This window comes from Phaseolus vulgaris, chromosome 2 (genome assembly GCF_051622355.1).
Source record: "Phaseolus vulgaris cultivar YP4 chromosome 2, ASM5162235v1, whole genome shotgun sequence".
NCBI classification, from domain to species: domain Eukaryota; kingdom Viridiplantae; phylum Streptophyta; class Magnoliopsida; order Fabales; family Fabaceae; genus Phaseolus; species Phaseolus vulgaris.
Window position 1 is genome coordinate 44,149,601 of NC_143499.1, and position 17,720 is coordinate 44,167,320.

At 29.7% G+C, this 17,720-nt stretch overlaps 2 protein-coding genes across 2 annotated transcripts; both read left to right on the forward strand.

Annotated features, from left to right (window-relative positions):
* The first annotated feature begins 5,294 nt into the window (after positions 1 to 5,294).
* On the forward strand, positions 5,295 to 7,717 carry RAB7A (RAB GTPase homolog 7A). Its single transcript, XM_068614387.2, has 7 exons — positions 5,295 to 5,610; positions 5,784 to 5,810; positions 6,296 to 6,395; positions 6,520 to 6,666; positions 7,004 to 7,084; positions 7,239 to 7,384; positions 7,536 to 7,717. Exons 1-7 carry the CDS (start codon positions 5,552 to 5,554, stop codon positions 7,597 to 7,599), a joined length of 624 nt encoding a protein of 207 aa, XP_068470488.1. The 5' UTR covers positions 5,295 to 5,551; the 3' UTR covers positions 7,600 to 7,717.
* Positions 7,718 to 9,827: 2,110 nt separating this feature from the next.
* On the forward strand, positions 9,828 to 15,852 carry CPISCA (chloroplast-localized ISCA-like protein). Its single transcript, XM_068614388.2, has 3 exons — positions 9,828 to 10,111; positions 14,243 to 14,461; positions 15,589 to 15,852. The coding sequence occupies exons 1-3, from the start codon at positions 9,961 to 9,963 to the stop codon at positions 15,729 to 15,731; spliced, it is 513 nt and encodes a 170-aa protein (XP_068470489.1). The 5' UTR covers positions 9,828 to 9,960; the 3' UTR covers positions 15,732 to 15,852.
* Positions 15,853 to 17,720: the final 1,868 nt, after the last annotated feature.

Below are 17,720 nucleotides of genomic sequence, written 5' to 3' on the forward strand. Positions count from 1 at the left end.
TACATATGGTAGGAGAAATTCCTTCAAAATTAAGAAACTCCTTAAAAAAAAATTTAGACTTTACAACTTCCTTTAAAAAATATATCTTATAACAAACATGAGTAAAGAAAAACAAAGAACAATTAATGGGAAAAACTTAAATCAAAGTTAAGAATTAAGTAAATGAATTAAAATGATAAATCTAACTTATTTTTAAAAAATAAACTTATAAAGTGATATTATTATTTTTATATAGAGTAAGTTAATCTTATCTCTAATCCATATGAATATGAAATAAACATTATCATCCTTTCACATCCAATAAACATCCAATAAGAAGATTTATTAGCTTATTTTTTTTTTTTATACTTTGAGTTGGAATTTCTTATTATTAGTTTTAAAACGCTTTGGTTTTCACCCCTCATTTGTCGGTTGAATTAGTACAATTCTCTGTTCAGCTATGCTTTCTATAAGAATAAGTGGTAGTTTGGTGGGTTTTTTTCCTTGCAGTCGAGGGGTAAGACAAGGTGATCCATTGTCTCCTTTACTTTTCTGTCTTGCAGAGGAAGTTCTTAGTAGAGGTCTCTCTAAGCTTGTGAATGATAAAAAGATTTTAAATATGGTCAGTCCGCAAGGTTATCTCACTCCCTCTCATATTTTGTATGCTGATGATATATTTATTTTTTGTAGGGGGGATATTAAGTCTCTTATAAATTTGAGTTCTTTTCTTAAAACATATGGTGATTTTTCTGGTCAATATATTAATAACTCTAAAAGTAGTTTCTTCACCATGGATAATTCTCCAATATTTGTCACCAAAATTCAAAATATTCTTTCCTGTAGTCATGGTTGTTTGCCTTTCAATTATTTAGGAGTACCTATCTTTGTTGGTGCTCCAAAGTGTCGGTTTCTTCAACCTTTGGCTGATAAAGTTAAATTGAAGCTAGCATCTTGGAAAGGTAAATCTCTTAGCATGATGGGTCGAATTCAGCTGGTCAATACAATGATTACTGGATTTCTAGCTTATAGTTTTAATATGTATAAGTGGCATGTTTCACTTATTAAGCAAGTTGAGCAGTGGTGTCAAAATTTTATTTGGACTGGTGATATTCTGAAAAAAGGTATTGCTATCGTTAATTGAGAGAAAATTTGTTCGCCTCTTGAGGATGGAGGCTTGAATATTATTAATCTTCATCATGAAAAAAATGCATATCTTCTTAAGCTTGCTTGGAACTTTGCTTATAGCGACAAACCTTAGTCTTTACTCTTGAAAGCCAGGGTTCTTAAATCAAAATATGAATTTAGAACGGTTTATAGATCTTCCTCTCTCTGGCCTGGAATTAAGCAATTTTATTCTACCATACTTGACTATACTTCTTGGACTGTTGGTACAGGTTCTTTTATTAATTTCTGGAATGATAAATGGTGCTCTACTACTTCTTTAGCAAATATTGCAAGGTTATCTAATGGTGTTAGCATTCCAGATACAATCTTTCAATTTTGGACAAGTTGTGATTGGAATATTCCCTTATCTCTACAGCAAATGCCTCATTTTTTTAATCATATCATGGTTAGAGAGGAACAGGATATTCCTAATTGGATTCTAAATGAGTCTGGTCGTTTCACTCTTAAATCGGCTAGGACTTTTTTCTTGGAACCAGGAGTTCCAGGTGGTTGGGGTAAATTCATTTGGTCTTCATCTATTCCGCGTTCCAAAACTCTAGTACTCTGGAAAAATTTTCATGGACGACTTCCTACAGATCAACATATTCAGAATAAGGGTTTGCATATATGTTCTATGTGTTCGCTTTGTGAAAAGCAAGAGGAATCTATTTAACATCTATTTTTTGAATGTTCTAACGCATTGCATATTTGGAATTGGGTTTGAAAAAATTTTCTTACTTCTCATTTCTCTAATAAGGATGATCTACTTTCTTTTATTAAGAGTGATGGTAGTCCTTTGGTTAAATTGATTAAGCTTGCGGTGATAACCTTTTCTATATGGATGATATGACGTATGAGGAATTATGCTAGATTTCAGGATAAGATTGGGGTTTCTAAGGCTATTTCGATAATTAAAGATTTAACTTGTCTAGTGGGAAATTCATCTAAAGCTTCAATGAAGAATGATATGTTGGACTTCAACGTGATTAAGTTTTTCGGTATTAAGACTCGTAGTGATAAAGTTTTTCGTCCTCTTCCTATTAGATGGGAATTTCCTTCACCAGGCTGGGTCAAAATTAATACTGATGGGGCTGCTAGGGGGTATCCTGGTCTTGCTACTTGTGGAGGTATTTTTCGTGGGAGTATGGGAGAATTTATTGGTGCTTTTTCAGCGTTTCTTGAAGTTCAAACTGCTTTGGTTGCTGAGTTTTATGGAGTTATACATGCTATGGAGGAAGCTCAAAAAATGGGACTTACTAATGTCTGGTTTGAATGTGATTCTGCCTTGGTTTGTGTCGCGTTTACTGCTAGGACTAATGTTCCGTGGATGCTTCAGAATCGATGAAATACTTGTCTTAATTTTTGTGGGACAATCATGTTTAGGGTAACTCATATTTTTCGTGAAGGGAATGCGTGTGCTGATAAGTTGGCTAATTTAGGATTTATTCATAGAGAATCATTTCATTGGTATAATAGACTCCCAGCTAATCTGTTCTTAGAATTCTTTATGAATAGATATAATCTACCTATGTATCGTTTGTGTTAACATATGGGTTTTGGTCTAGTCCCCCCATATTTTTGTATTTTTTTTTTCTTTTTTTTAATAATATTTTTTTTTTCATGTGATAGCAGATGATTGTTGTTACTTGAGGTGTCAGCTTAGCTGAGATGTCAAGTTGCATAGTGATGCCTAACACGAAAACTTTATAAAAAAAAAGAAAAAGCACAACATACTATTTGTCCTACAGTGAAGTGATGTATCACATGTTATCTTATATAATATTGTTGGTATGTAATAAACAAAATTGCTTTGGATGATAATGTATTAATATAAATATCAATTTTAAATAATAATAATAATAATAATAATTTTATTATTATTATTATACTAAAAAAAGTGTGTTAACATTTTTTTTTATAGTTATGATCCTTAAAATATCATTTTTTTATGATTCTAAAATGCTAAAAATAAAGAAAAGTGAATGTTAGTAATAAATTCTTAACATTTTTTAACACATAAAATTTGTTTAAAATCAGAAAGCATGTGAGTCCATTCTTTTGTTAACAAAACTTATTCTTAATTTTGTATTCCCATTTTAAAATTATTAACATTCTTGATATTATTATAAATATTATTATATATATTATTGAGACTATCAATATTAATATTAATATTATTATTATTATTATTATTAATATTAACCCTAAACCCTAAACCCTAAAAATAACATTAATAATAATATTAACATTAATAAAAGTAATATTTATAATAAAAATATTTATAAAATTTACCTACACATACACATTCATGAAATTCTATTTCATTGGATAAAATTTCATCACATATTTACCAACACCCTCATTATCTACATATCTTTGCTGTAGGTAATTTTTTTTTAGTCAACTGAAATTATTTTCAATTAATGCTAATAACATTTGATTGGATCAATATTCTTCATAATTTATTGTAGGTTACAGGTATTTTAGTTAAAGTTTTCTACTAGGCTATGTTGGTAGATATTTTTCAATTAATGCTAGCCAAAATATTTGTGAAAGTAATTGTTTATTAATAACTTTTATAAGAGTTTTTTAATTAATGTCTTCTATGTTATTGTTTTATCCAAAATAAATTATAATTTTTTTTCTCTAATGTTGACTAAAGTAACTTGTGGAGCCCAATAGGGTATAGAAGACAGATCTTTCATATGTCACACCTCTTGTACTATCCTTTAATTTAAGGTAATGTTTAGGTAAATCAACCTAAATAATAATCTTACCATAAGATCAAAACTATCTAAAAAGGAACCATGAATTTAAAAGAATAAAAATGTGAGAATTGAAAGACACTTTAATAAAAAAAAGAAAAAAAAAATCTAAAATTTCACTCAATTAAGTAGTGTCTAATAAATTAATTCACTTTTAAGTATTGTTGTAGTAGATTTTTTTTTTTCAAAATTAAGAAACTCTTACAAAATTTCAAAGTTTACAATTTCCTTTAAAATCATAAAAATGTTTTTTCAAGATAATAATCATAAAAAAATGTTAGCACACATTTCATACTATATTATTTATTATGTAAATTTGATATCTACATTGATACATTATTGTCCAATACAATTTTCTCCATTATATTTTGACAAGATTATATAAAACACATGTGTCGCATTGATATCACTTTAATATAGGAAAAAACATAATGTTATGTTATATTTTGGTAAGATAAATTAAATTTAAAATTTATTTCCAAATAATAAACGTATTGGTGAGAAGAATAATGTTTAACAGGAATAAATTTGAAATATGTTATTAAAAATTAAAAGGAAAATTTTCAATCAAAATATTTTCTTTTTAAAGTTAAAAAGATAATAAATCAATTTGAAATAGAAAAGGTCTCCTTTAAATAAATTATTCATTTAACCTTGAAAAAGGAAAGAATGGAAAAAATGAAAAAAAAAAAACTGATGTTCAATTAAACATTCTGAGGAAATAAACAATGATGATAGAAATACAGGAAAAAATAAGTTAAAAAAAAAGTGAATGTTTAATTGTTTGTTAAAAAGTTAAAGTTTAGTGATAATGCACATTTAAATAAAATATGAAAAGCAAATATAATTTTATAAAAAATAGGTATTATTTATTAAATTATAGGTGAATGAATATTTACTTCAAAATGAAAAAAGAATGTTAATATTATTTTATTAGAAATATAATGAGGTGGGAACGTTGAGTTCTCTCTTTTCTTTAATTTTTGCTGATGTTGTTTTTGTCACAAATATTTGAAGTGTATTATTATATCATAAATTGAATACATTGGTGTTAATATTAGTGGCATTATGAGAGGAGTTTTGATAGAGTCACGGAGACATTGGAACCTCTTAAATGGTAGTTTTCAGAAAAGACAATAGCAGTGCTGTGAATTAAATGCAAACATCATCGGTTTCTTCAAAGTGTGTGTCAGATGAGACTTTGCAACATAACCGAACTGTCTCAACTGTCCAACGGTGAATCAGAGTAACACCACCTTTTGGTGTTGGATCCAACAATTAGAGGCAACCACGTATGTTTCAAAGTCAACTGAGGAAAAAGGAAAAACATTGGTGATTTGTGACAGAACACCCTTTTTATATGTTAAAAAACAATCATGCTCCGCTGTCACTAGAACGTTGGTTTTGGTTTGCAAATCACATGATACTCTCCTGCCTCCTTCAAATGCAGAAATGAGAAAAAAAGAGAGAGGAAAAAAGCAATTCCCCACAAAGAAGGTTAGCACCAACAACCTTTAAGAGGAATCCAGAACTTCCCTTTTCTCTCATAACACCATTTGTTTCCTTCTTTTCTGTTTTCATTTCGCATTCTTGAGAAAAAGAGAAACTTGTTCTTTCTGCCAACACCCTTTTGAGTCTCCCACATGGATATTTCACAGAGAAAGAGAACTTTGCTTAAGGTCATTGTTCTTGGTGATAGTGGGTATGTATGGCACCTAGTTTCAGCTTTTAATTGTTTTTTTTTTCTGCATTCCAAGTTTTCATTTCTTGCTTTTCTTTGCTTTAATGAGATTGTTATTATTACTTTATGCAAGCTTCTTTATTGATGAATGTGAATACTGATTATTAATTCCATTTTCTTAATCTTCTTTTCAGGGTGGGAAAGACTTCTTTGATGAACCAGTATCCATTTGGCATTTGCATTTACAGTTTGAGAGCAAAAAGTAAATAAATAAGTGAAAATTTGGTAGTTTTTCTGATGTCAATGATTCGCTGTATGTGCATTATTCATTCCAAAATCATGAATGCTGTTGAGCTTTTCACTGTTTGCCTTTTGTTTTGTTTCGTTTTCCCAACGAGTCTCTGTAAAGTCTCGACCCAGTATTGGTGCATGAGTTGGCACTCGCTTTTTGTTGCACACTAGGTGCATGTTCTGCTGTCACTATATTATTGCCTGCATAACACCAAAATTAGTAAAAAGCTGAATACATTTTGCATATTCAAAATACTTTTTCTCAACAATTAGTACCTTGATCTGAACTGACTTAAAACAAAGGCTCAAATCGGGTCTTTGAGTCTTTTTATTACTGAATTTGTGTTTGATACAAAGAATGCAACCAGAAAGTAATCTATATTATAACATTGTGGAACATTAACTTTCAATTCAGATACGTTTATAGAAAATTTAGCCAGCAGTATAAAGCCACAATTGGTGCTGATTTTGTCACAAAGGAGATACAAGTTGATGACAAACTGGTAACATTGCAGGTGAGCAGTTTAAAATGTGATAAAAGTTTTACCCCTTTGGAATTCACACTTGCTTCGTGTCCTAGTACACTAGAAAGGTATCAAAGTTTTCGGTTGATACAATGAAAATGAAATATAATGGCAGATTTGGGATACAGCAGGGCAAGAAAGGTTCCATAGTCTTGGGGCTGCATTTTACAGAGGGGCAGATTGCTGTGTGCTGGTGTATGATGTAAATATACACAAAACATTTGATACACTAAACAATTGGCATGATGAGTTTCTGAAGCAGGTATGTTGTTACTTCATCATATCATCTTTCAGTTGTTCCTAATACTCTCACTCTTATATCTACTCTTAATATTATATTAAAAAGTAAAATTTAAGTATAATTCAATCTTATAAAACTGATTTAAGAAGAAGTTTACACCAACTGTGAAATTTCAACATTATTAGTGATTTTTATCTTTTGTTTGAATTACTTTGTCCTTGAGTTGAAGTCTAACCGAACCAAACCAAGTTAGATAAAAGTCTTTCTTGTTATCCAAACTGAGCAAGCTCGGTTCAAGTTGCTGTTAAACCATGTGAAACCCCTCTAATCTATTCTACATGTTGGTGTTTGACCTCAGGCTGATATGAACGATCCTGAAGCATTTCCCTTTGTGTTACTTGGGAACAAGATTGATGTAGACGGTGGAAACAGTAGAAGGGTATGGAATAATATACACCCTAAATCATTTTTGCAGCAATTATATTTTCATACAGTGTAATCATTGCCTATGATTTTCTATATAAAAATATTTGAATCTCTTCATCTGAGGTGTTTGAAATGGTCACTAGTAGTAGCCCTGCAATTTGTTACAGGTCACTGAAAAAAAAGCTAGAGACTGGTGTGCTTCCAGGGGAAACATACCATACTTTGAGACCTCTGCAAAAGAAGGCTACAATGTTGAGGAGGCTTTTCTATGCGTTGCCAAAATTGCACTAGAAAATGAACACGATCAAGACATGTGAGAATCTTGTATCTGTTCTTATACTACTTAGTGATCTATTTAAATTCAACATTCACACCTTTTTTCTCTTGTTAAGATTACTAGGTTGTAGTGATTCTTAATAAATGCCATACACTTATGCAATCTAATGTTGTTATGTTCATTGCAGCTATTTTCGAGGAATCTCTGATGCAGTTTCAGAAGCAGAACATCGAAGTAGTTGTGCATGCTGAAGTAATGTATTTTACTCATGAAAATATTACTTTTTGACAAGAGCCACCAATTTACAACTATAATTGTTAAATACAATTTTAAAATTATTTCATTTTCAGTAAAATATTATTTATGATATGTTTCTCTTTTAAATTATAATCTAATGTTGATTGTTAACATATCACTACTCTTTTAATTAACATGTTTAATTTTGCACTTTGAAAGAGGATCATTCAATTTATTAAGGTGTATTTATTTTAAAATTTTAAAATTAGTCTCTCAATATGTGTTGAAACCCTTCTTTGTTATCACTAGATCAAAATTTTATTTTTTATTATCCAACCAATCTAAACTTTTGTTATTTATTTAATTCGTAACTAGGTATATTTAAATGATTTCCTTATCATAATTCTTACAAAAAGAAAACATGAAAAAAATATTAAAATTGTTTGTTTTTTAAGTTAATTTTTAGAAACTCTCGTGTATAATTTATCTGATTTTATTTTTAACTTATATAAACTAACTTTTGTTTACGAAAAAGTTTATTTCGTTTTTTTATTTTATAGATTTTAAAAAAAAATATTGAGCAATTAACAATTATGTCATTTCTTTTATTATAGAAGTTAAAAATTTCGTTTGAATGAGTAATTCCTTAAAAGAAAATTAATTTAATATATAGGTTTAGGACATGTATCATGGAAGTAACATGTGACGTAGTTTAAGGTAAAAAATATATATTATTTCGTTTTTAAGCATAATTATTTAAATCTATGACAGAGAATTGGGTTTTCTTTAAAATATAGAATGAATGAATTTCATAAATTATATACAGGCCAAAAAATGGATTTATGGCTTTTATAAAAAGTTATTTTACTTTTTGTTATATATTAAAATCATTAAGTTTCCCAAGGCATATTAAAATAATGAGCAATTTAACTGTAATTCATAGCAATGAAAGTAAAATATAACGTTATTCAACTATTTTTTTTATGTCAAAAAATTCAAGTGGTGGTACTGTTGCTTTGATTAACTTTTCTTTTATTCTTGACAAGATTCAAAAGCAGGTTAGAAAAATAAGTTCTAAATAGAACATGGGGCACTACTCTTGCCAATTTTGTTCACTTACTTATTCAAAATATTTAATTTAAGGAAGGTTTTCAAGAATATTGACAAGATTGTTAAAAAGTTCATATGGAAATCATAGGATATGGACATTACTTTAACCAACCAATAAAGATGAGAATATTGGTTATAGACTTACAAGATAAATTAGTATAACACTAATCCCTTGTAGAATTAAGGACAAATATTTGAAAAACACTTTTTTTTTTCAAGTGACTATTCACAAATGTTAGTCTTTCTCATGATCTTCTATTTTGAAAGTTATGCATTTTTTTAAGTATCTTATTCTTTGAATTAGTGAAAGAGATTATCATATGTGTTGTGTTAGATGACTTTAATCAACTATTTAACTGTTCCTGTGAATTATGCTCATCATTTGGAACCTTTTATGAGAGATGTTTATGTTGATGGTGGTAGTTGAAATTTTCAATCCTTGATAATATTTTTATATGAATCTTTCAACTAATATTTTTTCTTTTATAAACATGTTTCTTTTAATTCAATTTGTTGGTGAAGTAAATAACTTTTAAGAGTCTAAAGTTTCATAACAAATATTTTTAATTTTTTATTTAATAAAAAATAAGATTAGTTTAAAAGTTTAAAACAGAAACGTAAATATCTCAATGGCTAAAACGGTAAACTTCTAGAAACAAATATTAACAAATAATTTAATCTTTTATTTAATAGAAAAGAATATTTTTAAATAAAAAAAAATAAGTTAACCAATCTCTTGACTCTCTACTTAGATGATAACAAATAAAATAAATTTTAAAATTAAAAAATTACTTTATTAACTTCTGAAATTATAAAAATTTTAAATAACTAAAATAAATTAATAAAATAAAATATTAAGTAAGGATAAAATAATTTTTTTTTATAATATAATCTTTTTATATATAGGTATAGATAAAATAATGTGAATATGCTCTATTCTATAAGTGATAAGTTATTTAATATTGATAATAAATACGACTTAATTACAATATATAATTGGATTATAGAAAATAAAATAAAAAAAATCCTGAACTTATTTTGGATTTTTTGAAAAAATTGATCGGCTGAAAATGAAAACATGAATTACGTCGAAATATCAAATTCGGAAATCCCAACCAAACACGTCACACACACACACGATGGTTGAAGTTTGAAGCAAAGCGCAGCACGTGTGTGTGCAATTTCTTCTCTCTCTCTCTCTCTCTCTCTCTCTCTCTCTCTCTCTCTCTCTCTCTCTCTCTCTCTCTCTCTCTCTCCAAACTCCAATGGCTTTCTCTGCAATCTCTGCAATGAACTCTCCTCAATTTGTTCGTATTCCTATTTCCTTCCCTCAATCTTCTTTACCCTCTGTTCGATTTTCTCCGCCAAATCTAAAACGCCCTAAACCACTCTCCATTCGATCAGTTTCGGTCCCCGGTACGCCTTACATCCTTATATTTCCTTGTTTGTTAATTTCCTGTTAATTAGCAACATCAATGACAAATATCATAATTGAGATTATAATTTTGTGGCATAGAAAAATTATATATCTTTCTAGGTTATAGGAAGAGGGCACTTTCTTCAATTTGAAGATTTTGTTCGGAAACCTTTGCGAATGATTTCGTTTCCATTTAATAAGAGATCGGATGTTTGCTAGAGTTTGTTGGCTTTGAATTCATGGTTGGTATTGGTATGCATAAATTGGGTTCTGCTTACCCATATTTATCGGAAGGTGTATTGACCAGGGTAGAGGATGAATGTTTACCAGTGGATGCATGCACCGGAACTCTTCTGTTATAACTTTTGCTTCCTTAGACAACTTTCTTACCCTTTCATTTAGGGCTTGTTTGGGTAAATAACTTGGGGCTTATTAGAAAAACTTCTTGATAAACACCTTTAGGAAGGGAAAATAAGAAGGAAGTATGAAATTAGTTTCTCCATTAACTAAATTTCATTTTTGTAGAAGTTATTTTCTATTAGGTTCTCCAAAATCTTAAGCTAATTTTAACTTGGATAAATTAAATTCATTTTTTTTCCCTAAAAGTGTTTATGGAGATATTTCCTCCAAACAGACCTTTAATTATGCACTTATTGAATTAGTGTCCAGTATAAGTTGCTTTTATAATCTAAGATAAAATAAAGCTAAACTGTGTTTGTAGAAGTTGTTAACTGTTTTCATTAGTTATTATTATCCTGTATTGCTTATTGAAATAAGTTGAAAAGCGCTTTTTGGACAATAGAATCTCACAAGTATTTACAAAAGTGTTTGTGTCATCAGATAAATTAAATAAAGCTCTTCCTACTGCGCCCTTAATACCTTTTCCTTCTCTATCAGTTTGCTTTATACTGTAATGAAGGGGAAATAAGTAAATAGTCAAATTAGCTTATGGACGATATGATGGCAGACATGTTTGTCTCTATAAATTGATTACACGTAAGGTTCTTGAATGACTATTCTTGGTCAATAAGTCCTTGGTTCAGGAACCTCGAAGACTAATATGACCGACTAATTGCATATTCAATGACCATAACAGTGTTTCCCATTAGGGATTAATATGAGCAACAGTTGTTTAGAGATTAATTTGACAATTTACAGCATCAGTCAAGTATTGTTCCACTAGATGGGTTCAGCTACATTGGTCAAACGATGACATGACGTTTTATTGAAAATCATGCTAACTTTACTTTTAAAGGGAAATAATAGGAGTTTAAATCTGATAATATTTTTGTGATTTTTTTACACTTTCATGTGATGAATTGGCACATCATTAGAAGAACTCGACTTCCTAGGTAGCTGAGGGGATGGTAAAATTTCAGAATCTTCAAATGATTTGGCATTACACAGTTCTATGACGGTGTAAAGAAATTTCACATTAATGCTTGCCAATGGATCTCAATTAGGCATTATATTAATATATTGAAAATTTAAATGATGTATTGTGGTAAATAGCGGATTATTAGGATAAAAATATCCTCAATATCTCCATAGTGATTAAGAGAAGATATCTTTAGAATCTCCTATTCATTTCAACATATTTTTTTATTTCCTTTATTTAAAGAGTTTGATGGTTACAAGAGGTGGTGAAAATGTAATAGGTGTAATTGTTATTTGTAAAATAGTTATTTATTTCCTTACATATCTTAAGTTAGTATTAGAGCTCCCAATCTTGGGAGTCATGTTTTCGCTGCCACATAAACAACTATCACTGTTGCTATCGTCAGTGGTAGGCCAAAAAGTTGTGTCCCATGCCATCGATAACAATGCCAACAGTTGCATTGTCAACAGAGTTGTCACAAATTGTCACACACCACCATCACTATTGGTATGTGTAGCCCACACGCCTAGCTCTGGCGGAGCCCACTCGTCTCTGCCGAAATAGACAGGGTCGTTGGGACCTCTTGATGAAACTAACTTTGATACTTGTTTTCTTGTACGATTGGCTCATGATCCATTTCCTGAATATGTCCCCATTTGTGGTTCCTGCACATTCACAGCAAACTGCTATCTGAGTTTGTGGTTCATCTTGGTGACTGACTCAGACGAGTATGATATGAAGTGGGTGATGGATCCTAAGTTTGTGCATCCAATCACCAGTAAGGTAGTTGTGTGCTTTCATGGGAGGGGAAACATATACCAATGTGGAAAAGGCTCACACTTAACGAAGAGATTGTTGGAGTCCAGTGTGAGTTGGAATCACACATTGGATAAAAATGGACAAGATGAACAATATATAAGGATAAAAGACTCACAAACTGTTGCCTTAAGATTTTGGTTTGAGAGGAGTGTCAAATTCTCTTATATGATTGACTCAAGACATGATCCATTTGCTAAATATCTCCCTATTTGTGGTTCCCCTTCGAGCACAACAAAGTGTTAAATATCATATTTCTCAATATGTAAGAAACAAAAGGGCTATAGGGTGCGAATAGGTATTTACAGTGAAATATAAGACAAATAGGACAATAGACAAATATAAAGGTAGATTGGTTGCAAAGTGATACACTAAAATTTGTGGAATTGATTATGAGGAGACATTTGCTTCAATAGTGAAGATAAATACAGTTTGATTTGTTCTTGCTCTAACATTTTGTTTGGGACTTACACCAATTGGATGTCAAGAATGTCTTTCTTCATGGAGTTTTAGAAGAAATGTACCATGTAGATTCCTCGAGGATTTGAAACTCATTTTGGAAGGAATAAAATGTTTCCCCTCAAGATGACTTTACATGGTCTTAAGTAATCTCCAAGAACATTGTTTGGGAGATTTACGAAAACAATGGTTTCTTTAGGATACGAGTAATGTTCAGGAGATTATACTTTATTCTTAAAGCACTTTGTTACAGGTAAATTCACTATATTGTTAGTCTATATGGATGATATGATTATTGTAGGAGATGATGAAACAAAAAAAATAACTTAAAAGAAAAAAAATATAAGAAACATGCAAGCTGGGTTTGGAACCTCTGAAAGTTTCTATAGAAAAAATTATGAAATTGGAAGGGAAGAGAGTTCTCTTATAAAAAAAATCCAATATTGGATATTAGTAGGAAAACTTATGTATCTATCACACACAAAACCAAACACTGTTTATTCAGTTAGTGTAGTAAATCGGTTTATGCATGATCCAAAAGAGAAGACACATGCAAGTAGTGGACAAAAGTTTTCAGGACTTGAAGTCAAGCTTAGGAAAGGGACTACTATTTAGGTAGACTTTAATCCTAAAAATATATATTGATGCAAACTATTTAGGTTTTGTTCCTGATAGAAAATCTACCTTTGGATATTATATATTTCATGGAGAAAGTATGGTAACTTGGAGAAACAAAAGGCAAGGTGTGTGTGAAGGACTCTGGATAAAAATCATACTAGAAGATATTGAAATAAAGATTGACATCCTTATATAATTGTACTGTGATAACAAGTTAGCCATGAGCATTGCCGATAATGTAGTAAATCATGATAAGACCAAACATATTAAAATTAACAGGTACTTCATCAAAGATAAATTTAAGAAAGGTATTGTGATTACAACCCATGTCCTTAGAGGACTTCAAATAGCATACATTTTCACTAAGAGGTTTCTTTTAAAATAGATTCCAAGACTTTTGTAGGCAAGTTCAATATTTATTACCAATTTGAGGGAAGTGTTGTAAATAATGAATTATTAGGATAAAAATATGTTCAATATCTCCATAGTGGTTATGGGAAAATATTTTTAGAATCTTTCCATTTATTTCAGCATATTTTTATTCTCTTATTTTGAAGAGTTTGATTGTTATAAATAGAGGTAATGAGAATAATTGGTCTAGTTGTTATCAATAAAATAATTATTTAATCCTGGATAACTATCTTAGAAAGTTATTTAGATTAGTGCTCTAAGTAAATCCAAGGAAAAACTAGAGTCATCTGTTATCAACATTCACTCCAGTTTTTAATATTATTAACTACAGTGCAACCGTATACTTTTGAATTTTGTTATATACTAGTGTTTGCTATGCGAAATGCTTTTTCCGCCTTATTCAGCACTTATTTAATCTCTGTTTTCACTCTTCTCGCCTATCTTTCAGCTGCACCAGCTTCTGGGTCTCTGGCACCTGCAGTTTCTCTTACGGATAATGCACTGAAGCACTTGAATAAGATGAGGTCTGAACGAAATGAAAATTTATGTTTAAGAATAGGTGTCAGACAAGGTGGGTGCTCTGGTATGTCATACACAATGGATTTTGAAGACAGGGCTAATGCAAGGCCAGATGACTCCATCATCGAGTATGAAGGATTTGAAATTGGTATGATTCATATATTGTTTCTTTAATTCACAAGGAACCATTAATCTCGTGGTTTATACAAAGAAGGGGTGGTTAAAATATTTGACATGCTTTAGCAACATTCCTTACAGATTTATTTGTGAACGTGCCAATGCACTTATCTTTACAAACTGTAACACCACAACTTCTGTATAAAATTATTCTCCTAATTAAGCTATTTGACCAAGACAAAGTGTGTACTGGTTGGCACTTTACAAATATGTGGAGGATACTAAGTGCGTTGCAGTACTGATGTTAATCTTAATTACATTTTTATGGGGTAGGAGGATTTGTTTCAATGTTTATATATGTGATGATTTTAGCTTTCTATCATGTAAAATATCTTCGCACAGCAAAAACATTATTCTTGGAGGGATTCTATGAAATAGAAATGCTTTGAAATTCAAAAAGAGTATTATTTGTTTCCTTATTCAATGACAATAGTGTCTGATTTAGACCATAACATTTTTTTTCCTGTACGGATTTCCTAATCTTCCTGGATTCAACTTCCAACTATCATTACTTATCACATCTATCACTTTCTCTCTATCTTTTCTTCTTTCTTCCTATTTTTCTTCTTTCCACTTCTATCCACCCCAAAATTGGGTGGACATTTATCATTCCTATTCAGGAAATGCAAGTTAATCCCCTACTAGTTCTATGGCGTTTCAAATGGAAAACAAAACAATTCCAAACTAAGTTGAATTGAAAGCTTGGTCCCCTCAACATGAACTCTTGTACTTCTTTTTCAGCTTGGATTGTCAAAATTTTGCATGGAGCAACAGTTAAAAATGTTGCTGTTATTATTGTTGTTTCTAAGACTGCATTTGGAGTGCTTCCAGTACTGAGCATACTGTAATGGGTAATAAAAGAAAAAACAGTGAGCAAACTGTCTCCCACCTTACGCAATAGCAAAAATGAAGCATGTATATGGTGATTATGGTATTGGAGACTTTCCTGCATATTTTTCTTTCTTTGGTCCACAGTCCATTATAATTTTCTATGATCAATGTAACGATTGCATCACTCCATGTTTAAAATTTTTGCTTAGGTCTTTATACCATAAGCCACTGTATGATATATTTTGACTTCTCTATTTATTTGTGCAGTTTGTGATCCTAAAAGCCTACTCTTCATATTTGGCATGCAATTAGATTACAGTGATGCTCTGATTGGGGGAGGCTTCTCTTTCAAGAATCCTAACGCGACACAGACTTGTGGATGTGGTAAATCCTTTGCCGCAGAAATGTAAAATCATGTTTATAGACAGTAGTTGCAACATTAAGGTGATTGTTTCTAGCAACACTCTGGACAAAACATAGATTTTTATCTCTAACATAAATGAATAAATGAATATGTGCATTGTCAAAAAAGAAGTACTTTACATTTGTTGTTTGAATTGTTGTTTATATTTTTTGTGCTGCATCTTCTATCATTCATCTTATCAATTGTTTAGGGAAGTCTGTTTGTTGAGACAGAAATTAGATAAAAACTGCTGTATTTTATACAACTTGTTGCAGCTGATTCATTAAAAATTAATTATGTCATTTTAGTTTCGGGAACATAGAAGGAGAACGCTAACTAGTTGTTTTCAGGGTACTAGTTAAGAACAAAAAGTAATTGAAAAATATTAATACTATATTCCCATCAATTTTTGTTCAATATAATTTAATGGTGACTTCTAAAAAGTTATCTATTAATCTCTTAGCTAATAATTTTCATAAGGTGCATGTTTGTAGGATCTGTAAACATTGGATGTTTTCTTACAATTATCTGAAGGCATGATTAAAGACAATATTAACATTTTTTTTACCACAAATGCATCAGTTAAATGAATTTATTCGTAAATTCTTGTTAGGGGTATTGGGGCTTCCCTAATTCTTTTAATAATATAAAAATAAATTTCATAACATGATCTAAAAGGCACTGTTTTTAACCAATCAAATTCTGAGTTATACAATGTTATGACATATGTTTTCCATGTTACAACATTAAGGGAGAAAGTTAAACAAATCCAAACTTACAAAATGTACTAGTTAATTTTTATATTGCTTAACATTTTTTATATGGAAAATCACCTTTTTAATTGACGTTTATTCAAAATTTAGGGTTGTCATGTGTTTTAGATTTAGGGTTTAGAAAAAAATGAATATAAAAAATTATCCTTATGTTGATACCCTTTGTATGACAAACGTCTCATTTATCAAAGTATTACATTAGCATATAACACCAAGAAGTATCATTATGTTGGAGAGGCATATGAAGCATAACTATCAGTATAACAAATGATAATGATAATGTATTCGCACACACATATCTAACAAAAAAGTTTACACAATTAAAGTATTTAAAAATATAGGTAAATGCAGAATTAATACACATTACGAAAAAGTTGTCTATGTCTATGGAGAGTGCCTTGACCTGCAATATTAACTATCTATAAAGGTAAGTTATCAAAGATTGTCATCAATAGATATATAAGTTAATTATGATTCTAAAAACATCAAACCAATCTAACAATTTTTATTTTAAGATATATTAGTCAATAAATTTGACTTTCAATATATTCAAGATAAAATTTTAACATTTTTAAAATTTTTGTATTAAACAATAAATACTTGTGGTAAGTACTTTAGTTACTTATAATGATATTATCTTCATAATTGAAAGTAAATGCATTGCTCAAATAATTATACAATAGAATAAATGTAAATTTGATATTGAGACGGTTATTCGATTTTTCATCATCTAATATTTTAATTATAAATCATCACTAAAACAATCATATCTTCTTTTAATAATAAGTTCATATATATAACATTATGAATTACATGATGATTAAGTATATATTATATAAGATATGATATGAATTAATTCAATCCAATCCAACATACCTTAATAATACATGCTTACCTAATTATTCTTAAGTTAAGATTTCTCGCTGAAGAAGATTAATGCATTTGTTGAAAAAAAAGAATTTCTTTATTCACTAAAAGAGATTTTGCTAAGTAAAACTTTATCCCGTGAGAGATCATGCAAAACTAACCATTATGCAAAATCTTACAAAATAGGTAATCTAAAATTGTCAATTCTGACCATAATATTCATTTTTAATAACCAAAATAATAATATTTTTCAATTCAACTTGTGCTTATACTTTCTTATTAAGAAAAATATGACTATTTAATACCCAAAGTCAAACAATGTATTCACCATATGAATGCATAATCCATGTTACTTT

What these genes read in the sequence shown, in the direction of transcription:
- RAB7A (XM_068614387.2), top strand. Translation starts at nt 5,552, where the DNA reads ATGGATATTTCACAGAGAAAGAGAACTTTGCTTAAGGTCATTGTTCTT. An exon ending in ATTGTTCTTGGTGATAGTGG is followed by an intron (nt 5,611 to 5,783) that starts GTATGTATGGCA and finishes TCTTCTTTTCAG; the next exon opens with GGTGGGAAAGACTTCTTTGA. An exon ending in ATGATGAGTTTCTGAAGCAG is followed by an intron (nt 6,667 to 7,003) that starts GTATGTTGTTAC and finishes GTTTGACCTCAG; the next exon opens with GCTGATATGAACGATCCTGA.
- CPISCA (XM_068614388.2), top strand. Translation starts at nt 9,961, where the DNA reads ATGGCTTTCTCTGCAATCTCTGCAATGAACTCTCCTCAATTTGTTCGT. An exon ending in TCGATCAGTTTCGGTCCCCG is followed by an intron (nt 10,112 to 14,242) that starts GTACGCCTTACA and finishes CCTATCTTTCAG; the next exon opens with CTGCACCAGCTTCTGGGTCT. An exon ending in GTATGAAGGATTTGAAATTG is followed by an intron (nt 14,462 to 15,588) that starts GTATGATTCATA and finishes TTATTTGTGCAG; the next exon opens with TTTGTGATCCTAAAAGCCTA.